Genomic DNA, 26,709 nt, shown 5'->3' with positions numbered 1-26,709 from the left:
ATAAAGGCTTTTTATGTATATGAATAATCATAACTATTGGCTGTTCAATAGCAGAGACACTTGAATATTAAGGGAAGGTGCTTGGAATTGTTCTGACATTAAGTAATAAGTCATTTCACATGATATTCTGCTTAGTAAATCTATTTGTGAGGGGTGACATCCACAGTCCCAAAGTCCAGCTATTATCCATGTTTTGAAGTGAGTTTGCCATTGGAAAATTCTTTAAAAAATCTAACTCAAATGCACTAACCTGAATAACTAGGTATCTTTGAGGGTCTCGAGCCATCCTGGAAAATTCAGCAGCCAGTTCCTTAAATTTAGGTCTACTATCAGCATCAATCATCCAACCTAGAAATTTACATGCAGTAAAAGTCATATTCATAGTTAGAAAAAAGTGTGATGTAAAATTTATGAAAATACAGGTTAATTTTAAATAATATTATTTTAATAATAATGATCTGAAAACAAAGGAAGCTAATGAAAGAAATAATCCAATAGGTGAGGTTCTATCTAGATCAGTTTGTTGACGCTCATAACTAAATGTAATATACTACAGAATAACAAACTTTTTACTTTGTTGCTCTAACTTAAAATTAATTTTTCTTCCTAGAAAATATAACCCAGGCTGACTATATTAACCTACAGAATTTCAGATCTTTTTTCTTAGGTATGGAGATCATTTTCTTTTAAAACTTTGATAGTTATAGAAGAGGTGATTGGAACACAATTTATCATTTTTTAATCAGGAGTGAGATAGAGTAATGTCATCCATACTACAATAATAGAATAATAATGTAATAATAATAATAATAATAATAATAATAATAACTGGTTACAATGTGGTACACCGGCACAAAGGGGAAAAAAGAATAGAAAGCAACTGTTTTGTGTTACTTTTTTTCTGGTGGCAAAAAAACAAAACAAAACAAAAAAACACACACACAAAAAACACAAAAAAATTAATGCAAAGTGATTGGTAATGTTTGTTCAGCAACAGCCATTAGCTTATCTTAGTATTAGCCTTTCCAGCATAAAAATAACATCAGCAATTTTCAATATGTGTATTATTATTTAGCTGGGAATCTAGGTAAAGTAGGTCTTATCTCCCCAGGCTCTGTTTAGCTGATGAGGTGACATGAAGAAAAGCACCAAGCTTTCCTTGATTTTCTTGCCAAATGACCCTTTTCTTTGATATTAAAACATCTAAAGTAAGGTAAAACTTCTATTAGGCAAAATGTTTCCCTAATTTTTCATTATTTCATCAGGGTCTCTACATGAAGTATCTAAATCATCCCTTGTGCTAGTTATGAGATCAAATTATATAATGCATGCATGCTTTTAAACTTTCTTTCATAGAGGACTAGTGAACAGTGTTTGATGCAATAAAGCTATAAACCTTGTTTCTCCTTTTTCTCAAAGTTCAATTTTTATTATTGTGCTGGAAGTTTATGAGTGCCATTTTATATATCATTTATTTCACCTGAAATTTTTTCTCTCCTAATGAAGTTGAAATATTTATTTTCTATATACATCCACTGAGAGAAACAGTTAAAAAAAAATACTGTCGACGTCAAGATGATAATAAGCAGATAGGTGCTTCTAGAACTATTAGAACCAAAAAAGGTTAACTTTGCAGGGAGGTATCAGTTTGTTTCTAACTAAATATTGAGTAAATAGAACTATGCTTAGAGAAAAGGACATGCTGACCTGAACTGGAAAACACATTTTTATTTCTTCCCTCACTGTCAGAATGTATCACACATGTCATGAATATAAATCTGGGTAGACCTGGGTCCAAAGTCTCTTATTAATAAGATGCTTATTCACCTTCACCAGTTTGTTTCTTTGCTAACCCTGTGTAAATCAAAAGGGGAAAACCTCAGATTACACTAGAAGGATTGCTGAATGTTAATCTCACTTAAATTAAGTCAGAAACTCCAGAGACTTCTCTAATTCTGTTTAAATTAAGAGCCTAGACTTCCAAAACACATTGGTAATACATATGCATCTGGGGCACAGAAAGGAGAAAGAAAAGTAAGAGAGTTAGATATAAACAAATGATCAAATTGGAAAAAAAATAAACATTCATAATCTTTTTAGTTCAAAGTAGATTCATGTCTTCTCACTACCCATTTTGCCCTGCTAATTTCCTGGTAAACATTTCTATTTAAATCGTTTTGTAAAACTATCACTTTCTAGCTTTCTTTCTTTATATTTAGATCATTTATGTAGTCTGCTATTTTCCTATAAAATTACTAACATTGTTGTGACTAATTACATCTCTTTATGAAAGACAATTTGATTGTCATAGAAATGATAAGAATCAAAGTGAAATGAACAGAAAGAGCAACAGTCTTATAAATTTGACTTCATAGCATGGAAGCGTGATGTTGCTTCATAATAACAATAATCACAACAAACACAAGTAATTACATCATCCTTTCATAATTATTTTTGAACTTGTATATTTTTCAATATACAGAAACCTTATGCAGCTAGATTAATCTGTACGATCACTTTACTAAGAATGATGATGGTAATGACAAAGTTACTTTGCAAACTTACATTTGACCATGACCATGTAAACGTCAATAGTGCAGATAGGAGGCTGGGGCAAACGTTCTCCTTTCTCTAATAAATCAGGAATTTCTCGGGTTGGAATTCCATCGTAGGGTTTTCCTCCAAAGGTCATCAGTTCCCATATAGTGACACCTAAATTGGAGAGCAAATGCTTACATAAGCAGACTAACAACAGACTTTGAGCAAACCAGTAATATGCCATTGGCAAAGGAATACTCCCAAGAGGGCAATCAAAAATAGTGTAAAGAAAGGCTCTTCTGATTCCTCTATTATGAGAAGCTCAATAACGAAATCTTTGTGAGAATTTCAATTCCTCTATTATTGTCTTGAAATTTTTAATGGGTAGTGGAGACAATTCAGAGTGGATATAAGAATACTGAATGCATTCCCCATTTCTGACTTATAAATAATGCTAATATTTGCTGATTCAAGTTAACTTTTACCACACCACATTAGAATTTATGAAATAATTTATTTACTATATACATGTGTATTCAGTATCAAGTAAATATGATTGCAGGTAAGATCTGATATTGACTAAATTTGAGATTAACATCTTTGTATTAAAACCCCTCATGGCTAAACTGGGTTCCTGAATGAATACCTTATGTTATGGGAAATAATTGTGGCTCTCTTTTTAATTAACATACAGAGAACAGGTGGAATAAAACTGATTCATTTCTTTAGCACATGAGAGCCTGAGTGAGGCTTATATCATACATTTATATGTAAGATATAATACACACGAAGTAGGCATCACAAAATTGAACTAGTGACACAATTTAACTGATAATTATTAAATCCAAATTAATTTTGCATATTAAAGAATGCTCCATAGAACCAATGATTGAAACTCAGTGTCCATGAGACAGGCTGGAACAAGAAGTGAACAGTCGTTCATTTCTATTCAGTCAGTCATATTTACAGAATATATATTTAATTTGTATTAATTTATTTGTGTTAATTTACCTATGCATTTATAAAACACAGAAGGGATACTCTTACATCTCTATCAAAACTTCTAACATAAGCAAGATACAAAGCAATTACAAATAAAAATAATAGAAAATATAATAAATGGAAACATAAATACAAAAACAAAAACAGAAACATCAAACGCCCACTTTTGCCAACAATAATCTAATTATATCTTTGCAGAAGTGATGCTAAGACAGGATTAAACAGAGATGATTCCATGCAGAAGGACAATTTCAAGAAAACTAAATCAGAAAAATCCTCATAACTTACAATTCTATGATTTTAAGATAAAAACCAGAGCTGATGCATATTTATTTTTATAAAAATAAAGATGTACCCAGTGGCAATTTTCTACAAAGGTGCACTGCAAATAAGATTATGTATCTGTGTCTTTCTTGTATGCTTTTGAAATTGATGATGATATACCATAAAAATCTTAAAATGCTGTGTGGATATGGTTTGATGACTTGGCCTATGTCTCAAAACAGAGATCTATCTATCTATCATCTATCTATCTATCTATCTATCTATCTATCTATCTATCTATCTATCTATCTATCTGTCTGTCTATCTATACATCTTTATATTTTTATTGAGTAGCTTCCTGAGATTTTGCAACTGAACATGAAGATAAAAATTATAACCTGAGTAACAGGATTTCCCCCCATAGATACATTTTACTATTAAAAATGTGATTGCCCTGCCAACATATACTTTACTTCTTATTTTAGAAGTCATTCAAAATTTGCCTGCAGCAGATGGTTATATGAATTCAGGAAAACATAAGTAGAACAAAAGGGTGAGATACGGTAATATATAAATCTAGTATATAAAATATAATACATAAATCTATCAATATGACAATTTATATAATAAAGTATATAAATGCTTATCTGCATGCTACATATATCACATGGTATACATATGTCATATATATTATATATGATACATTTATTTTTTCTATTTAGTCATTACAGTTTAACAACTAAGTTTGTCAAGTATTCCCCTGTATTGGTCTAAATCTCAAACACACAACCCTTTATAGTTTTAAGCTGAGTAGACTACATGACGCCTTCATGGAAATTTTAATACCTCCCCTGGCACACATGTGGGGGGCATAGAAAACCACTTCATGGAAATGTCTAAATTTTTTTACAGATAGATTATGCTTTTCTACATAAGAGGTATAAGTTCTTTAGTGATTGGATGGTTTAATTACTATTTCTAAAAATTAAAATGTAAAACTAAGCTTAAATGTTTGTAAAATAAATTCTACCATGCTTTTAAGTCCCACCATCAACTTTTTCATTAAATAAGCAACATGCTTTTAATTTGTAAGAAATGCTAGTTTTATATGGTGTGTTTATACTTAAAAAAGTATTGATTGAGTCTTACTAATACCTGGATGGACTTAAGTTGTAAAAAGTCAGACAGATACAAAGTAGCTCATCTCAACAACTGAATTAAATGCAATTAAATAAATTTTCTAAATTTAAAAACCACTCATTTCTAGTTCATATTATTCACCTTGTAGTATATCTGTTTACTCCAAAAGTATTTCGTAAATTAAAATGAAAGTTGCAATTAAGCAAACTTTTTTCTAATCCCTCCCCTCAAATTTATTACTCCACCTTACTGTTTTCAGTAATTGTTTTTTGTTATAACAATAATTTCCATTTTCTTACTACAGAACAGAAATTCCCACAAGAAAAAAAAAAGTCCTTGTTTTGTAACATTCATTGTATTTAGAGTTATGTTTTCAAAGAGTTGCTGAAAATTATGGCCCTGAGATACTATGAAATTGTACCTAAACTAAAGTTGGCTGTTTTATTTCTGTCAAAATTATCAATTTGCTACTATACCAAAGATTATGGTAGACAACTCAACCAAGATATTAATATATTACATTTTAGGGAAGCAAAGAATAACCAAAAAGACAGGTTACAATAGTATTTAGAATTTTTTTTAATTGAAGAGTAAAATGTTAATTGATTCGAAAACAAGGCTTATAAGTAGGCATTTTCAACACAATAAAATAATTTGGATTAAGATACTTTGCATGAACCTAATACATTTATTTTTGCCTTAAAAGCCTTAAATCACAGGGAAGATTTATTTACCATAGCTCCAAACGTCACTCTGATGGGTGAATTTCCTATAGTGTATACACTCCAGAGCCATCCATTTAATTGGCATCTATAGAGAAACAAGAAGTGAAAGTTTTATAGTTATATAAAAAGTATTTCCTATATTTATTTCCTAAATGTAATCTTCAGACTTGCTTCAATTATATTTTTGATTGTGTGTATAGAAAATATAAACATGTTATTTTTCAACATAGGGAACAAATGAATTGAAATTATAAAATTCATAAAGTAAATTAACCTAATGACATATTTATTTTTTAAAAATCTTCATGAACAGGGAAAAGTAAAATGATAAAATAAGTATCACTTTTTATAGTTCTTAATGTTCAGTAATTAATTTACTAGTTAACATTATGACAATACTACTAAACATCAAGCCTGTATTGTAAAAATGGGGTCATATTATACTTTTTCCCCCAAAATGGGATTTCTTATAATCTCAGTTATCCCTTTTTACCCTCTGACAAATGCCCGACCACTAGTGAAATGGACTCTTTCTACACTTGTCCCCTCCCTTCTCCTCTCATATCATTCGGTCACTAAAACATCTAAAATAATAAATTCCAAGTTAGCCTTGTTTTGTACCTCTTCCACAAATGATCTACCTCATCTTCGTTAGCCAGTATTGAAAGTATGTGCCATTTTCAATATAAGAATTATATGAAAGAATGTGAGAGAAGCAGTACAAATCCATCATGACTACAAGCAAAACAACTCAACTCACATACTCAGCTGATGATGGGTCAGCAGAATGAGTTTCAACTACGAAGGGCAGCATTACATAGCTGGAAATATAATTAGATCCTATGGAATAAAGATAAACACTTCTTCTTTGCAGTGGAAAGCTTAAAACTAAATAGGCCTTTGAAATCCTGAGGTTGGCTGCTCACCAAGGTGACACCAAGGTAACTCGATGACAGAAACATGGTATTCAGTGAAAGGGAACAGAAGACACATTGAAAGTAATTTCCCTATGGGCTAGGAGTTAGCTGACTTTACGGACTACAGACATTGTGCTAAAGAAGTAAGTTTAAATCACAGGTGGCTTGATAAAGACTTAATGGTTACCAGGCATTTAAACCTACAATGAATCTTGCTTTAGACAAATCTTATGGCTGTACGTTCTCACGACAAGTGAAGTCATGTGATTTATAGACTTCTACTTTTGTGTAATCTTGTAGTGAATTTCAATGCTGTGGTCTCAAACTGCTGCAATTTGGCAGCAAACAGGCAAACTGGTCTAATAAAAATCAAGAAAAAGCCAGATAATACTACAGAATGGAAGGTTTTTTTGAAATAAATTTTATGTTATTTTGCCCTGTGATAACATTTGAATATATATAGTTATATAAGAGTTTAGTATAAAAATCAATGTTGAGCATTTGGAATCTTACCATTACAAACTTTATAATACATATTTGGATGAGCCATGACGCATAAGGCACATAATAAACATACTTATATGACATACGAATAATATTTTCTTTTTGTTAGCATAAGCTTATAGATCACCATAGGTTAAAGTTGCATTTGCTTATTTCATTTGACCTCTCCTGGTCTCAGTTTCTACAGTCAAGTTAGAGGGACCTCCACATGAACACGGTGCTCGCTGGTTAGCCCAGAATGGCAAATTTCACCGTGGGTTAATGAGGAAACAAAATAATTGGAACAAAGGCATGAACATATGGTGGGTGAGAGAGGAAGGGACACAGTTGTCAGGCAGGGCCTGAGGCTGGAGCATCAGAAAAGATAGAATAGACTGTGGCACTGTTCAGACCCCAAGGATATAGCAAATTACATGCTAGTGGAAAGAGTCAGGTAATAAATAAAGTAAATCGTAACTCATACACTATGATAAAAGCTTACAAAAAAGCCAGATAAGAGGAATCTGTTGTATCTGGTGTAAGAGGATAAGAAGTTAAATAGAATGGTCAGTCTTCCAGTGAGTTATGGTTCTTAGTGGTAGCCAAGCTTCTCTCTAATCTATGAGAGAGAAGTTGTGCCCTTATGTAAGAATCAGTCCTATGTTTTTAAGATCAATGGAACAATTTCTATGGTCCTGGATTAAAGTTTACTTTCTAGAGTCCCTAAGGATCCACTCACTTTCCAACACTGGATCTGACATAAAGACCACATGGGTTCAGACATGTATCATCTTATTTAGCTACTTTTGGGAAATCAAAGTTGGTGATATATTCTCTCTCTATATTTTTTATCCTGGGCAGGAGAGAAGGCACATGGTAGAACTGGAATTTTATAATCTCTTAGACCTAATGCTTTCTGGCTTCTGCCTATAAAATATAAGGAGATAAAAGGATATCATACTACGTTTTCAAGCATTATTTCTCTCAAAAAGTTACTCACCTTTCCTCCATCAGCATTATACTCTTTTTCATCACCTTCCAAGAGTCTGGCTAGTCCAAAATCTGTGATTTTCACATGGTTTGGAGATTTCACTAAGACATTACGAGCTGCCAAATCACGATGAACAAGCCGTCTTTCTTCCAGATACATCATTCCCTGAAAAACACCAAGTTGCCCAATGATAGTCACTTAATGCCTAAGCTTTTCCATTATCTAAAAAGAAGTTTCTTGGCATTCAGTTGAAAGTACTTGATTTCTCTACATGAAGCAGAATCTGGAATATTTTCAAAATTAGGGAAAATCTGGGATAAAAAAGCAAACCACAAATAGCTTGGCCTTTTCTCCCTAAATTCTGATGAAGAAGAATAAATTACCTACACATGAGCTAAATGTTAGATCATTTTCCCCCCAGACTTGATATTCTTTTGCAAACACTTTCATTAGTGAGATGTGCAGGTGTCTTAGTAGATAGGCTAACATGTACTCATATTTGGGCTGATTCACATATTCCTAATGTTTTCTTCTCAATAACTTCTGTGTCATATCATTTTGCCCCTACACACCCACTCCAAACAAACATACCTATCTATAATTTTAAAAGGTATTTCATACAAAGATTTAATGGCCAAAATTGCAATCATTGAGTCTATCAAGGCTGGAGAATCATATTGTTATTATTAATTATGCAAAAATGAAGTATACCCTAGAGTCATTAAAAGCCTATAATTTTAAAAAATGGCTTTGATGACATTAGTAGTTATTATAAGAACCCACAAGTGAAATTATATAGTTTATAATGATCCTGAAATTAGCCTTTAATATGTTGTCTTCATGAAACATACAGGGTAATTGAAAATAAAATATATTACTGATTGCCAACAAGAGATATAGCGGACTCTCCCCCTAATAAACACACACACACACACACACACACACACACACACACACACACACTACATATACTTATGTATACATATGGATGTATATATTATATGTAGATATGCCATCTATGTACATATACCATATATATTTGTATCTACACAGATTTTTTAAAATTTCATAGAAGCAATAATTATAAATCATTACCTCAGCTGTAGGGAAACTAAGAGCCATTAAATATTAGTCTTAAGTAAAAGGTTGATATAATGACAAAGAAATGAACTCAGAGGGCTAGAGTGAATATATTTTGTTTAAATAAACATATTTTTATTAAAGAGTTAGGAGGGATTCTTTATTTGAGGATTTAAGTGGTAAAAAAAATTGTCATTCAAAAGCAAATCAGAATTATTATAAAATGGTTAAAGCATACTCTCATGCAAATTGCAGATCAGTGCTATGTGCAGTTAATATTACAACTGCAGGACTTTGAAAGATTAACGCTTTCTGATATCAAAATAAAAGCTGTAGAAAACAGACACATAAATCACAGGTCAAAAAATTATGAACTGTATACTCAGTCATGTAGTGGAAAGAGAAGATTGCTTCAAACGGCATCATGTGCCAAACTCTATATAAATGCCCATTAAACACAACCATTGGAGATACTGTATGAAATGTTCCAATCAGTCAGCTGTTGGGTGACACCACATGTATGAGAGTTTTTTGAAATCAACCCACGATTGGGATTTATGGAGTTTCTGCCCCTTTTCCTAAACTGTGCTTTTCACTTGATTATGCCAACTTCAAAATTCCTAGAATAAAGTGAATCTGAAAACAAATAGCCCTTAGATAACTTGAAGGATCAAAAAAATAAATAAATAAATGTATTGCCTTGGAGATAATTCATTTTCATTAATTTTGTCCTTTTAAGAAATGTCCCATTCACCAAAACTCTACTGATGCATTTTACATCACAAGCAAAATTTCAAAACCTCGAAAAGCTCCTACATATTCTATATACCACGCCTCAGCAGGTGATAGAATACCTTGAAGTGAACTGCTATTTGTCCAGAAAAAAACGTATTTTCTTCAAAACAGTGAAAAAATCATTTGAGGAAACCAGATGATAACCGCTATACAATTCTCCCACCCACCCAACCATCATTAAAATAAATACACACAGAAGCATCTGTATCATTACCAAACCGTCAAAATACATTGTTATGGTTGCTTTGTGACTATGAAATATCATTGTACAGATGCACACTTTCAAATCCTTAATTATGACTGCCACCTTAGTCCTACTTTCACACCCTGAATTAGAGTGTTGAATCATCTATGGATTGCTCACAATAGGCTTCTCCCCATAAGTCATTTAGGTAGGATTTTCTTACTGGAAGATCTCATTAGAGTCACATTCTCTGCTAGATTGCTTTAAAATGAAACCACTCCTTAAATCAGAGTGTGAGGCATTAAAGAGGTAGACAGTTATTAGAAAAGGCAGTGACAAAAATAAACTGATGCCCCTTGAAGTTCAAAGATGATTAAAGAAGAGTCATTCATTATGATAGAAGCATGCTGCATTTGTTAAAAAGAAACCTTTCACTTTGAGCTGTAGTAACTCCCACATCCTTGCCATGCCAGCTCAGTTGAAGTCCGTTACGGGAATACTAACACTGACAACGACCACAGCTAACATTGACCGAGCACTTAGAATATGGCAGGAATTATACTCGACACTTCGTCATTGGTCGTTAACTTAATTTTATGAGATGCATACTGTTTTCATCCCATTTAAAATATGGGAAAACCAAGGCTATGAGAGCACAAGTTACTTGCTCCAAGTCCTCTGGCTGAGAACATGGATTTGATCCCTTGATGTGGAACTCTAAATCTGCATATATTTAAGCCTACCCCGCTCTTTTGATGGATCACAGGGTTGTGTGGGCATGTAGAAATCAATGTACACAGTGAAGTCCTATAGCTTTAAAATATTCCAGTTACTTTCACAGAAAAAAAAATAGTTTTAGATGTTTCTGTAAATTTCAAGGCAATGGTGATTGACTTATTTGTATTTATATTTAACATTCAGCTAAATTATAGAACCATTAATAATATAGCAGGAATTTGAATTGTGTGAGTTGGGAACTCAGTTCTTGCTTTGTCCCCAAGGTATATAGGATGGTTGTGTGGGTTTGAGTGCAGATTCTGGAGTCAGTTGCCTGGATCAAACCCCAGCTCTGTCACGTTCCAGCTGTGTGACTCTGGTGAGTTAATTAAATACTCTGTCACTTACCATTCTCTTCTCTAAAACAGCCATGATAGCACCTATGTCACAGGTTGTTGTGAAGATTAAATAGGTTATATGTAAAGAACTAAATAGCAACTGGCATGTAATAAGTGCAGAACAAGCATGTTCTTATCATTGTTCCATAGCTGGACATAGTCCTAGCACACACAAGAATTATATACCTTCATTAAATGAATTGCCTATTTCAGAAAATCTGTGAACCTCAACTAATATATCACAGTAGGTGTTCAATAAATGCTTGCAAATGGTGACATATATATATATATATATATATCTACAACCTACTCATCATGATTAATGTGTAGATACAAGTTTTAGAATAATTACTGTTGGAAGTATTATTTTAATAATGACTCACCTGAGGATGCTGCCATATAGGAGAAGAAAAATGTAGGGAATCTATTAAAAGATTTGGTGCCCTCCACAAATAGATCACAGATTCAGGAATTTAGTGAAATAAAGGTTACAACAGAGGTCAGAAAGTTTTCGATGCTGCATAATATTTTCCATGGGTGAATAAAATAGTAAACCTGTTGTACCAAAGTATCTGCCTTTTGTCACTCAGCACTAAGGGGAGTTTTTAGTAGATGTGTTTTAGGAGCATTTTATCTACTTTTTGATCCAGGTGCTACAAGTCTGATTTTACACAAAGTATTCAGAATTTACCATTATCTAAACCATTCAGAATTTTATCATTTTTCATTTTGCTCTGTGTGCTATAACAAGTTTTCAATGAATGCTTGCTTATTTTCCATTTTGCTCAGACCTTTAAAAATATATGTCAATAAACGCAGAGAACCTAGGGAAAGTCGAATTTTATTCTTGACTTTCAGAAATGCACTTTAATACAAAATCCAAGGATAATTTTATTACAATTGAATTTAAAGTTTTAATCTATGGTTAGAATTGACTTACATATAAACTTCTCTATGGAAAAACAAAACAAAATAGTGACACTTAGTGTTAAAATATTGCTATTGAAGAACATCTAGCAATGACCTTCTTTTTAATCTTATGATATTTGAATCACAGCTGTCTAGCAAAAAAGTCATTATTATTATTATTATTATTATTATTAATGTTTTAATCCAATGTGAATATGTATTCTGCCCAGCTATAGGAAGCTAACAGAAGTCAAGAGAGACCAGACTATATCTGACAATAAATATTCGTTTCCCACATACAGGCCATGTGACAATTTCATCAAATACATAGATGGAGCTAAAAATTTCAAGCTGCAATCACCTCTCACAGGCATTAATCTGTGGAGTTAGCAAGAGGACATTTTTTTTGCTTCCTGTTTTCATTATAATAACCAGTAGCTTTCTTAATAACAGGAAAGGAGCTTCAAATGAAAGCTCTTTTTCTTCCTTTCCTTCTAAAAGCAATTCTATCAGGAAAAACGACGACAAGAACAATTATAATGCTCTCTACTCTTAGGGCTAAAGATATGAGCATGGTCAAGGGAAAAAAGGGGAACATTTTTTTAAAGAACTAACTGACTTCATCCAAATAGTGCATGAAGGGGAACTAAGGGGGCTCTGTAATTGAATCAACTGAGAAGTCTTGTCAACCAGCCAAAGCTGATTCATGGCTGAGTAGAAAGCATACAGAACTGAGTGTTGTGAGGTAGAAGTCCTGACGTGCAGCTCACTGGGTTTACGACCGTAGGTACTCATTTCACTTCTCCTATAAAAGTGACAGATTGGCTTAAATGATCTCTGAGGTGTCCTCTAGCTTTAAATTTTTATTCCAGGATAGATGGAACTGTAAAATATATCTATCTAAAATATTAAATCATGGTCCAATAATAGACACAGACAACAGTTAGGAAAGAGGTAGAGTAGATGCCTCCCTTCAAATGTTTAGCGAGAGCCGTGAATATGTTTTAGTAAAAGTCAGTTCAGTGCACCAAATGTTTAAGGTGATGGATCAGAAATAAACTCTGGCTACTTATAGCTGTGTGAACTTGGGCAAATTTATTTGTGTTGTACTTTCCTTATCCATTAAATGGAGATAATAATAGTATCTACCCTGAGGATTGCCTTCAGGATTCAATGGCTTAATATTTGTAAAACACCTAGAACATTCAATATTCTAAGATACCATGGTTTTCTAAATAAATAAGTAACCTCAATTCCAGCCCTCTTATTCAAAATACTATTTGACTACTATAAGACAAAAGAATTGGCAGCCAACTGAAACACCCACTGGCTGTCGAGCAGTGTTAGGTGTAGTGACGTGTGTGTTTCATTCTGTTTGTTCCTGAATGTTCTTCCTATCACGCTGCTCAGAGGAAGAAAGCAGATTTACATGATTGTCCCAGACTGGCTTGGAGTTAAAAATGGTTAATTCTCATATCTTTCACTTGTATCTACATATGATCTTCAAGAGACTTGGTCAGTTGCAGTTCTTAAGATTTTGAAATCGAGGATAACCGAATTTCTGTCATTTTAATAATGTGTAATGAAAACATTATTTGTTGCTATTTGAAACATATTTTCAGTGTCCCAATGATATATATGAGTGTGCTCATGCATGGGTGTGCACACATACTCCCATGCATTAGTAGACCCTAGAACCTCTTCAGGATCAACGGACTCATATTCTCAGCTTCTGGGTATATTGACTGATGATGGCTCCCATCTCAGTTGCATCAATTTTGGGGCACTGCTTCCCCCAAGTGGAAATGGAGCCACTTTTCTGGGTATTTCACCCTTTCACAGGAAGCAGCTACATCCAGTAATTAGTTGATGCAGGGTTACAAAGGCCACATCCCCTTGGACAATTTTGATGAGCTATTCCAGTTCCAGGGTGTCCCGTGGGATTAGATGAGACCTTTGTTGCAATTTCATCATAGCCCAACTTTTCCTTCCACCTAACATTGCTTTTTCACTGCCTTTTGGATATTGTTCCTGAGCATACTTGCCAACAACAACAACAAAAAATGTCCTGCATGCAAATCTGTCTCAGGGACTTTTCTGGGAGTCCACCTAAGGCAATATGTGTGACTCTTTTCTTTGTTTTCTTTTAGGACATCAGGTACATGGAATTTTGAGCTAACCATACTCTATAATTTATGTGCAGTATTATCACTGTTTCCCTCTACTCTCCACCCCAATCTCATTCTTCTATCGGTCATAAATATTCACAATAGTGTTTTTAATGTATGTCTTTCCATTCCATCATTCATATTTTATTTATTTTTATCTGCATTTAAAAAAAAAACATTTTGTGTTATTTCTAATACATAAATAATAGTGTGCACTAAGTAAGATCACGTTTTGCTCATTATGCTTTTTTTTAGATTCAAACATGTTGCTATACATAGTCCAGTTTATTGCTTATCACTGTTCCATTAAATTAAATTCACAAACATATATACATATTTAACACGAGCATGCACAGTCAACTTATTGTCTATTCCCCTATTGATGAGCACCAAACTTAGCTCCATGACTTTGACACTACAACCAAACTGAATTGAGCAAAACACTATTTGTGCAATGCTATAAATTTGTTTAACAATATAAATTATCTACTATTCCGCACTAATTTTGGTGTAGGAGAATCCAGACACACAGTGATATAAATAGTCACTGTGGAAGATACAACATAGAGAGGTTTCTTACAAGTTGAGAACATTAAAATCATAGGGGGAAGACAAAATATAATTGTGTATGTTATCAATATGCATTTGTATATATAAAAGCTAACATTTAATGAAGCACTTTGTGCTAGGGCACAGTTTTAAGTGCTTTGTACATGTACAGGGACTCAAAGAGCTCAATGAGATCTCTACTACTATTATTCCCATTTTAAGATGAGGAAACTGACGCACAGAGAAAATACTCGCCTAATGGTGATAGCTAGTGAAGGACAAAGCTTATAAGAAACAAGATTTGACTGCAGGCATCTTTACTCTAGAGGCAATAATTTTACCTTTATAGCCAATAGATTATAAAACGATATATGAACAAAAGACAGCATATACGAGTTAACAAAAGACAGCATATTAACAAAAGACAGCATATATGAGTATAACAAATGACTGTTATACAGGCAATGGGTTCCCTCAGACTTCAATGAAGCTAAAACTTTTGTGCATAATATATACTTAACGCTTAGAAACAGATCTCTTTGGGTTCCGCAAAGATGGTGCCTCTGGAGGCACTTTACAAACTAACTGTTTGTGAATTGAACTATGTATTTTGGACAATTTAAAGATTGCTTGTCACTTGACTGACAGTGGTGTTTTTGGATTACAGGTAGTGGCCTTTTGTTTTTGTTTTTGTTTTTGTAGTGTAGGTGGAGCAAATTTAAAAGTCTACAATATTTATGACGGGATAGAGGAAAGCAAGCCCTGCAGCACTTAGGCCAAACCCCCGAAGGTGACATTACAGTACCAGGAGGAAGTGAATGAGTACACCATTTACAGATTCCTGAGGCTGGCAGGCATAACAGAATTTTTTCTTCTTGTTCCCTATCTTTTCTTCAAAAATTTAATTTACCACCTTTTATAAGCTTTTGGAAACTTTCATTGGAAGAATTTACAGGGCAGCCTTCTTGGGACTCTAAATTCTCTTCAAGAAACAACAAAATAATAATAAAATAAATAAGTAAAGTAAGATTTAAAAGCACACGTGAAAAAACACTGCTCTCTTACTAAATAAATTGTAGGTAAAAAGCTTATTGGCCTGGATCAAGAGAATACTCAACATGCTACAGTTTTCCCCTCTCACTGACCTCTTGCCAATATAATTACAATGGGACGAGTGAATCGTATAGTGTCCACACTCTCTCAGAGAAGTATACTTAAAATGGATTACTTCTGCTGCTTAGGCAGCTGATCAATAAAGACTTGGACTGCAATGAAAATGAACATGCCTGTGGACTGCAGTGGTTATCCTCTGTGTCTCTCAATAAATTAATTAAAAATCAATGAAGTGTGCAACCTATTAATACAGCAACCTCTAGATGAACAGATAGAAGCTGAGCCTTTCTCTAAGCATACATATTGTGCAAATACATTCAGACACTACAGGGAGGAGGTTGAATATCGGACACCTTAGTTATAATTGAACACAAACAGATCATTACTAATATTCTGTGGTTTCACAGAGTTGCATGCTACTGGTTGAAAGCCGGAAGGTTCACTAGTGGGGGATATGTCTATACAATTTTCCTTTTTAAGGTAATTATATCGTTTTTTATGAAGTATCCTTATTACAAAGCAAAACTTTTCCCATTGTACAGAACTAAAGAATTTCAATGACTATTTTCTTAAGTGTGTTTTACTCATTTATGAGTCCAGGCAGTTGAGTTTAGTTATAACAACTGAGCATTTTTCAATAAATACCTTCCCAAGTTAAAAAGGTGAAATCTCTAGAAGAGTAAGAGCTCTCATGTGATTTGAGCTAATTTAGTGCCCACATATATATCATTCAATTCAATTCTGCCTCTGTCTTATTTGGACACCGATGGACCTGGTCCAACTGTGCAAATGCTTACCCAGCACATGTAAAACTTGCAATGGTGGTACCTACATCCTTTCTTCTGAAAGTCAACCAGCTGCTTCCCAATTGTCAGCTCTGACTCGTGCTCCTCTTCAAAATCCTCAAACATATCTGAACTAGAGCTTCCAGATTTCATTTCAGTTCCTTAGAATTGATTTAAAAACCCATTTGATGCAATTCCTTTGTTTCAACCTTTGTACTCTCCCTCTGACAGAATTGTAATGTTTTGCATAGCACACAAGAGAAGGAGATTCTTGCTTTATTCCTTGGCTCATTTCTTGATCGATATTACCACTGTAGGATCAGATATCATCACATAACTATAAAAGGAAGATGGTCTATCTCTATTTTTAACTGGCAAAGAGTTGTCATCTGAGTTTCTGCTGTCTTCATAGGCTTCAGGATACATACGGTGTCATAGGAATAACACAAGTTTCATTATTTTTAGGCCCAACTTGTTTCCAAAGCACCTATAGCTACTTACAGTGTAGAAACGTGGTATTTCTGGGTTTTTCCAGGGAGCCTCATGGATGTCCATAAATACTCTTGGTTCATTTTCTTAGGGCTTGGCACTGATATCTGCAGCCATTAAATACACAGATGGAGCCCCTGTGGCAATGCTGGTTTCTTTGCATCCATGCACTTCCTGGCACTTTCTCATCTTCTGTTACCCTCCCGCACACATAAACATATGTCCTTGTGCACATGCACTGAACCACATTTTCTCTCCTGTACCAAAAAAAAAAAAGTTCGCAAGCAACTTGACTCTGCTTGCCCCTCTAGCTTTTTTCTTTCTTGGAATTCCTCACCGGGATCTCTATGTCCCAAGCCAATGGGAAAATTCTCTTGGCTCTTTTGCCTTTGAACTTACTTTTCCCTTTACTTGGAACACCCCCTCACTATACACTGTTACACTTCTACCATGCTTCAGACATATTTGGTTAAATCTAACAGCCACTTAAATCACAATGAGATATCATTTCTTCCACAAAGCCTTTCCTAATTTCAAAGTAGATTGTGTCTCTCTGTTATATGACCTCACCACGTCCAATTTTCTTTATATCAATCTGTCTATTTACCTAAAACTGAACCCTGAGATTATTAAGCATTGTGTAGAACAACTTTCAGTGTATGGCTAAATCAAAGCTTATGTAAAGCAGAAAGAACATATACTTATATTTATAAATTACACTGTGTCGTCTATGCCCAAGTTTTAAAAATAACTATACAGCATATTGCCTAATGTTACCAGTTTCAGGTGAAGAGTAGAAAAGAATTCAAATAGATCTGATTCCCATTTGAGCACTCAAATACTGATATGATTGATTTGTGAAACTATTTTTTTAAGAGAATTAAATGCCAAAGTGAGGGACAGAAGTAGCAAGTTATGTTTTGGCTTTCTCTAATCCTAAAAGTTAGAAATTTAATCTGACCATCTTTCATTCTTTTGCTCCAAACCCTTATGGATTGTTAACTGCCTGGGCTGTGATTGGTGCCCTCCTGCTGAGATGACATAAGTCAGTTTGACACTCCTCACGTTTTCCAATCCCTCACATTTTAGACTGCCAATAAATAGTAGTTGAACGATCGACTTCCTCCTCTCTTTAACCCATCTAATCATCCATATTCCTCCTATTTCCTTTGAATCACCAGGTTTTGAGAGAAGGCACTGCTAACAATAATAAATATACTCACAAACATATAGTCTCATAACCATTAAAAGTAAAGAAAGTGGAAAAAAGACAATAACTGTCTAATATTGTTGTAAGTAATTATGTAATGTTAGTGATGATTTTTATCATATCAGCCTTTTGCTCATTTCTTGATATAAAATCCCTACTAATTTTCAAGCTTACTTGCCTATATGTTGTAAATTGATTAGTGAATAATTTTACTTTTAGAAAACTTTGCGTTTTTGTGCTACATATTATAATAGTTTTACAAAGGTAGAAGATCAGCGTGTTGCTCATGCACACTGACAAAATGGAATTTGAAAGCTGCCCTTTTCATTTGTACTCCTCTCCAGTTCACAGACTATGTAATTAAGAACTCCCATGGAAGAAATTTGAAAACATACATCACACAAACCATGTTCTAAAGGGTCATTTTCAGCCCACTTCTGTTCATCTTTGATAGTTGAGAGAGAGAGAGTGAGAGCGAGAGCGAGAGAGAGAGAGAGAGAGAGAGAGAGAGAGAGAGAGAGATACAGTGATGAGTGTTGGCTGTAGAACAATACTTCTCAGCTTTAATATTATATTAGCTCAACCACTCACTATAGACATCTGTGTGACCTTAGTTATGTTAGTTTCTCAGTTTGCCAGTATTTTAATCTATAAAATAGTGATAATCATAGCACCTTTCTCATAGGTTGTTATGAGAAGTAAATGAGTTAGTAAATGTAAAACTCTTAGAAAAGTGCCTGTTCAATAGTAAACACTCAACATTGTTCGTTATTATTATTGTCCTCTTTGTTCAGCACCTTACATTATAGATGATTCTTAGTTTTCAAAATTTCAGCTTTAAAACAACTTACAAATTTTTGAAAACATTTATCTGTAAAGATATATGTGCTCTGATGTTCATTGCAGCTTTATTTACGGTGGCCAAGACATGGAAACAACCGAAGTGTTCTTCGATAGATGAATGGATAAAGAAGATGTGGTATATATACACAATGGAATACTATTCTGCCATAAGAAAAGATGAAATAGCGCCATTTGTGACAACATGGATGGATCTTGAGATTATTATGCTAAGTGAAATAAATCAGACAGAAGAAGTCAAGAACCATATGACTTCACTGATATATGGGATATAAAACTGAAAACAAAAAAGGAACAAGACAAACAAAGAAACAAATCTCATAGATACACACAATAGTTTAGTGGTTACCAGAGGGTAAGGGGTGCGGGGTGTGGTAGATAAGGGTGAACGCGGTCAAATATATGGTGATGGAAGAAGAACTGACTCTGAGTGAAGAACACACAATGCGATATATAGATGATGTATTAAGAATTGTGCACTTGAAACCTATGTAATTTTACTAACCATTGTCACTTCAATACATTTTAATTAAAATTTTTTTCTGAGACATTTTCAAGCATACTTTTAAACTTAGAATCCCAAAAATCATCTATCAGTCAACAACCATATATCCCGGTATTGCTGTCTTTTATACAATAGTTTAATTTCAGCAAAACTTTGTTTTGTGCTTGTATACTTTTATTTCTTCATACAATTACCTAAATGACACTTTACCTTAATTTTAAAAAGAAAATGGGGTGAAAAATGAATATGTTAAGAATGTTTTCATGAAATCAATAAAATTAAGACAAACGGAGATATCATTACTTATGTTGAAACTAGCATATCTTTAGCCACTATTGTACACTTATTTAACTTAAGCTGGATGACTATATATTGATTTTAAAAAGAGAAAAATTGAAGTACATGGGGAAAAAGCTGTAAATCCATCACTGCACAGAAGGAGTAAGGGTAAAGCAAACTTAGATGTTTTAGGATACTCTTATCTATAATTGAACCCCACTTATAACATGTAGCTCTATTGTTCACATTTAAGATTTTTACTTTTGCCTCTTTTATGAATTTATTATGTATAAAAATCCGGTCCTCCTTATAGTCATATTTATGTATACATATTCCATTAGGTTATTTGCTACTTAAAAGAACAGGTAGAAAAAAACAAGTATTATTTATTTTCTATTAATCTTTTTCTAGCTTATTGTGTGTATATATACATTGTATGCAAAATTCACTCTACAGATCATTGAAAAACATAAAGTTTCCTTGTTTCTCTCAGCAGTCATCTACTGAATAGCTATATATATATGCTGTTGGGCACTCTGCTAATTGTTTTCTGTATAAAGATGACAGGTTTTTTTCAAGCTATTTATAATCCAGTGTGCGAGAAATACGTGGATACAATAGATGGAGTAAAGGAAGTGTTCCAGAAGTACAGAAAAAGGGGAAGGTAACACATTCTGTGTTGATTACAGTTCTCACAGAAGAGGTAGAATTTAAGCTTGCTATTGAATGAAAATAGATATTTACATTTTTGTCTATAATACAGTCAGTAAAGAATATTCTAGACAGCATTAAAAGCATGTAAAAAAGCAGAATCCTAAAAGGTAATGAACAGTATGTTTGGGAAAAAAAGACACACTCACAAAGTTCTGTGAGGATGTGACATAAATTGACAAGGGTGAGAAGGGCCACAACTGAGTTTCTAACTTAACTGAACTACCTGATATGATGTGCAAAGAAATCACTGGAAGTTTTGATGACATGATCAAATTGACATAATCTGATTTGGAAGTTGCGTGAAGAATAGACAACGATAAAATAGATTAGAAAGTATCAAGGAGATTCATGACAATACTCTCATACTAGCTCAGATAGCAACAGTTTAGGGTTTGACTAAGGCAATAACTTGGAATTTAATTTTAAGTTGAGAGCAGCAGATAAAGACAGAAGCTTAGTAGTGATAATCAAGTTATAAGAGAGGGTTAGACAATGCAGAATTTTTCCAGGTCACACTCAGGAAAAACATTATTGTTAAATGCAAGAGCAACAGAAAAGGAAACCAGTAAAAATGACTATAAGTAATAGATTCAGGGAAGAAGAACAGGACAGAGTGATATTGTGGAGTTGGAGATGAAATGAGAGAATTTCAAGAAGGTGAAACTGGTGACAGTGTCAAGTGCAATTAAAAGGTCAAAAAGCAAGGTCAAAAAGGAAAACTGAACAGAAAGCCTTCATTTCGGAAATAGGAATATAGGAGTATTAGTCATCTCAGATCACCACAAAAAATACCATTCTACCCCTGTCCTCTCCAAATTTGTGTTCTTGCATGCAAATTACAATCATTCCATTCCAAAGCCCCAAAAGTTCTAATGTGTCCCAGCATCAACTCTAAAGTCTGAAGTACAATGTCTCAGCTAAATATAATTTAAATCAGATATGGATGAGACTTGAGGTATCTGATTCATTTTGAGGCAAAGTTTCTCTCCAGATAGTTAACCTGTAAAAACAGGCAAGTTATCTGCTACCAAAATACCATGGGGAGTGGAGTGGGGGTGCACAGGGATAGGATACCATGGGGGGGAGGGGGCACAGGGATAGGATAGATATTCCCATTCCAAAAGGGAGAAATAGAGAAGAGGAAAGGGTCTTGGGTCTCAAGTAAGTCCAAATTCTAGCAAGGTGAAGTCCATCAGATGTCAAAGCTCTGGTTCAGTGCTCTCCCTTCAGGAACTACTCAGGTGGATGTCCTGCCTCCACAGCCAAGCTGGGCTGAGTAATGCCACATGCTCTGCAGCTCCACAGGGCAGTCCTGGCCCCAAGTTTTGGGCAGAGGCCATCTGACCTGTTGAAACCAAGACAGTAGGCCTGATAATCTCTAAATTGACTCTGAGGACATTTTTCCCTCTTAAAGAACAGTGCACATTTGCAGCCAAATAGCTCCATCATCCTGAGAAGCTACTGAAGGAGTCTGACAGCCTTCTTTCATTTTGTCCTATCATCTCTCCTTCCGTTCCAACTGGCAATGTTCCTGCTCATATCATCCCATAAACTATCAAGTTATAGTCCATCCATAGTCTTGATGTTCTTTTCAAAATGTGCTTTCCAATTTTTTTCCCCCAATATGAATAGGCTGAGAATTTTTCAAAGCTTCATGTTTGGTTCCTTTTTGATTAACAATTCCTTCTCCAAGTCATTTCTTTGCTTTCACATTTTATGTATGATAATCAGTTAGGAGTAACAACCCCTCGTTCAACACTTGCTTATGTGGGGGCACACAAACAATATTCTTCTCACCTTCTGAATTCTTTTAGCTCAACTAGCAATCAAATTTACAGAGACAGATTAACAGAAGAAAGTGTCCAAGATTTATCATGGATGTACATGGGGACAGTGTCATAAGGCATGAGACCTGCAATACATTGGGCAGTTGAGCCTTACATACTCTTCTGGACAAAAGAGAATGGGAGCAGGGATCTGGGATTTCAGAGGGAAAGTAGGCCATTGACAGGTAACCACCAAACAGCAGACATGTGGTAAAAAAAAAAAAAAAAAAAAAAAAAAAAAAACACACACACAAAAAATCTTGCAGGGACAACCAAAAACAATGGGACACAGAGAGAGACAGGGTTTGCTAGATTTCTTCCGGTCTGCCACTTATGTGCTAATGTGAATATTCCAAATTTCCCTTCCTGAAGCAGGTGTTTCTATCTGAATTCCTTTAGGCAGGAAGGGGTAGGGTCAAAGGTTCTTTTTGAGTCTTTTGTTGTTTAATAACCAGCTTAAAATCAATATCCGAAAAGGCAAGTTTTGGGGTGGCAAAATGTTGGGTCCCTCTCAACTTGGAAATCTTCTCAGCTAAATATCCAATTTGATTGTTCACAGGTTCTACCTTTCAAAAAATACTGGGACACAAACACAATTCAACAAAGTTCTTAGTCACTTTATAACAAGAACAGTCTTTCCTCCAGTTCTAATAGTAAGTTCCTCACTTCCATTTGAGATCTCATCAGAATCACCCATAATGTCCATATACCTATTATGTACCTCAAAACTCTCCCAGCCCCTACCCAATACCCAGTTGCAAAGACGTGTCCCCATGTTTATGGGTTTGTTACAGCAGCACCCCATTATCAGTCTCAAAATCTATATTAGTCAACTAGGGCTGCCGTAATATAATACCATAGACTGAGTGGCTTAAACAACAGGAATTTATTTTCGACAGTTCAGGAGGCTGGTAAATTTCTCTGGCTTGCAGATAGCCAATTTCTCACTGCGCTCTCACATGGCAGAGAGAGTGTGGAAACGAGCACTCTGTGTCTCTTCTTATAACAGCAGTAACTCCACCCTTATGACCTTATCTGAACCTCATTACCTCCCATCTCTAAATACCATCACTTGGGGGTTACACCTTCAATGAATTTGGAGGGGGACACAATCTAGTCCATAGATTTGGTGTCCTAGGTGAAAGCCACTAGATTTCAGTGGACTCGAGGGTAAGCGAGAGAAATAATGATCAACAAAAATTATCCTCTTTTTAAAAGTAAATGAATAAATAGTCAGTCATTACTTTCTCTAAATCGGCAATGCAAGAACAATGGGGAGATGGAAGAGAGAAACAGTGTGGGAGTTCATGTCCTCCTATTGTTATTTTTTTCAGTAAATTAGAAGAGAGTAACATATGCTGAGAATGAAAGGCAATGTGAGTCAGAGAGAAGAGGTTTGAAAAGGCCCAAAGGAGGAAAATTGTTCAGATTTCACTGTGTGCACTTGTAAAGCAGGTGTCCGTGGAGAGTGAGAAAGAAAGCTCACAGGAGAGCAAAGTGAAGGTGGCCAAAGAACACTGAGGGCTAGCCCACGGTAGAACTGGAAGCTTGTGATTTCATCAGCTGGCTTGGATATTTTATTGTCCTCTGAAGCAGAGAAAGAGAATAATTAGATTTGTAGATTCATCCAGGGAAGAGTGTAAACAGGGAAGTGAGGCAAAAAGAGAAAGATCAGGACAAATAAACAAAAACAACTTTGTAAAAACATACATGACTGTTAGAAAAACTCTTAGATACTCAGAATGATTTTGGATATTAGCATGCGTTTTGAAGCTGGTTAGTTTTTCAAAAGGCTTTCTTACTACCACCAACCAACACATAGGTCACAATCTATTTCTTTCTATCTACACATTTTAAAAGTAAAATCATTTTCTCCAAAATTGTATTTTTAAAACTTTATTTTAAGCTAAATACCAAAATCCAACAGGATCACACTGTGATTGTATAGCATCAGATGAATACATATATGTATTAAAACAATGAGACTAAATAAAAGAGTATGTCTTTTTCCAATCATACAAACAAGATATTTTTCACTATGTAATTTATTTTAATAAATTTGCTTCCAATAATCCCCACTATATTTTCAGTTACAAATGATCCATGTCTCCTATATAACTTAATTTTGAACTGTCATATTGTTTTTACAAGTAGGGATTCTTTTTCCCATGTCACAATATACAATATTTATCTAAAAGGTCCTTACTTTAAGAAAACTATAGGCCCTTTATAAACCACTGAAAGAGTAGTACAATGAAGTAATACATACACAACAAAGAACTAAATATATGGATTTAATGAAACTGGTGTCCTTGGGTTACAAAAATCAGTGGGTTTATTTTGCTGTCAGAGAGAATTTATTTGAATCATAACTTCTGTATTTCTTCACAATTGTAATAATGTTTGGAAAAGTTGGAATACCTTTATATGGCTTTACAGTAGTCAATTTCATTTTTAAAACATCTAATGCAAATTTAATACTTTTTTATGACAAGACTTAGCTCAGTCTGAAATAATCACTGTATTAACATTTTTTACCTATTCAAATAGTCCAATTCATTATTATAAAAACAGTAAGCTTCCCTAGCCTGTCATTAATTCCTACTGTTCTAATTACAAGAAAAAAAAAACTCTGTGGAAGGCTTTTGTGGATAATGACACTGTAAACATAATCTTATGCAAAGATATGAAAATAAAATGGAGTCATTTTTTAAAATATTGATATTCTGGTAGAAAAACCATATTTTTGGCAAAAAAATAAAGTCTCTTAAAATATAACGGCACTTTCTTTGAATTTAGTCATGAAGAGTCTGCTTAGAACTACATTTTAAATAATTTTAAATATTTGGAAACACACAGAAACTACATTCAAGACAAACATTTTTATAAAACAGTTCTATATCCATAAAGATTTTACAAATGTTTTTGTTAAATACACTCCAGCCAAACTTAGTTTCTGCTTCTGTATATTGTGATTGCATGTAAACGATTGTCAGTATCAGGAGATTTAAGCTTTGCAGACCTTAAAATGAGGTGCTACATAAGATTTACCAAGAAACAAATTCCAACTTTTGACATAAGTGATTCAAAAGACTCATAAGTGATTAAAAGACTGTTTAAATCAGTCTTTACAAAATTGAACACTTTATTTAGAATGTATGTTATCAGGAATATGACTGAGGTTTGACAAGTGAGGAGAAACCTCACAGTAAAAAACTGTTTAGCCTTATTATTATCATCATTATTTTTAACTTATACCATTGAAGGAGGCTCTTCTGAATTTTGCATCCCAGAAAAGATGAGTTTAAATCCAAATATTGTTGGAAGATAATTAACTTGGGCAAAATACTCTTGCAGTCACTTACAATCTTCTAGAGGTGATGGGGCACATCCATTCAAATCCGCTCAACATCACACACACACGCGCGCGCGTGCACACACGCAGATATAATGCAATGTGGATTGTGATAAATGCTATAATGGAGGTACAAAGACCTGTGCATACATGGAGGTAAAAGATGAACTCCAAATGGAGGACTTAGCAATGTTTGTTAACAATAATGAGACTTGAAATACATCTTAAAGAACAAATAAAGTTTAGAATATTTTTTCAGTAGAGCTATACTGCACTAAAAAATACATTTAGTTACTCTTTTAAGATTAAACACAAAAATAGGTTAAATATTTTTGAAACAAAGAATTACTTCAATGAAATGTTTAAAATAATGTATGTGGATCTATGTTGGATGTCTGTTAGCACTCAGATCACATATCATATATCATCTTACGACTAAGAGAGAGGTTAGTTCACTAAAAGATATACAGAATTAAGAACTGTGAGAAATTAAAAAATAACTAAAGGCACCTTTCCTACTCTTACAATATTTAAAATCTCTTTGGACAAATGATAATATTCAAGTATACATATTTAATATCTTTCATTGTTCCCAAATAAGAAGACCAATGAATAAATTTATTAACCATTTTTTCTATTTACACTTCTAGCATCAAATTTAATTATTTTATGAACTAAAATTATTTTTGTCTAGATATTAATAATCATTAGT

The 26,709-nt window shown here is 33.9% G+C and overlaps 1 protein-coding gene across 1 annotated transcript in view; it reads right to left on the bottom strand.

The window, feature by feature from the left end:
* The window catches only part of ERBB4 (erb-b2 receptor tyrosine kinase 4), a 1,062,086-nt gene that overhangs the window by 39,469 nt on the left and 995,908 nt on the right, over positions 1–26,709 (bottom strand). The window contains 4 exon segments of the mRNA XM_033113116.1: positions 251–348; positions 2,566–2,712; positions 5,679–5,754; positions 8,070–8,225. Coding sequence (XP_032969007.1) covers positions 251–348; positions 2,566–2,712; positions 5,679–5,754; positions 8,070–8,225 — 477 coding nt within the window.

Source organism: Rhinolophus ferrumequinum, chromosome 8 (assembly GCF_004115265.2).
Source record: "Rhinolophus ferrumequinum isolate MPI-CBG mRhiFer1 chromosome 8, mRhiFer1_v1.p, whole genome shotgun sequence".
NCBI lineage: Eukaryota > Metazoa > Chordata > Mammalia > Chiroptera > Rhinolophidae > Rhinolophus > Rhinolophus ferrumequinum.
Note: the sequence above shows the minus strand (reverse complement) of the source record. Positions and strands in the feature narration are given on the sequence as shown.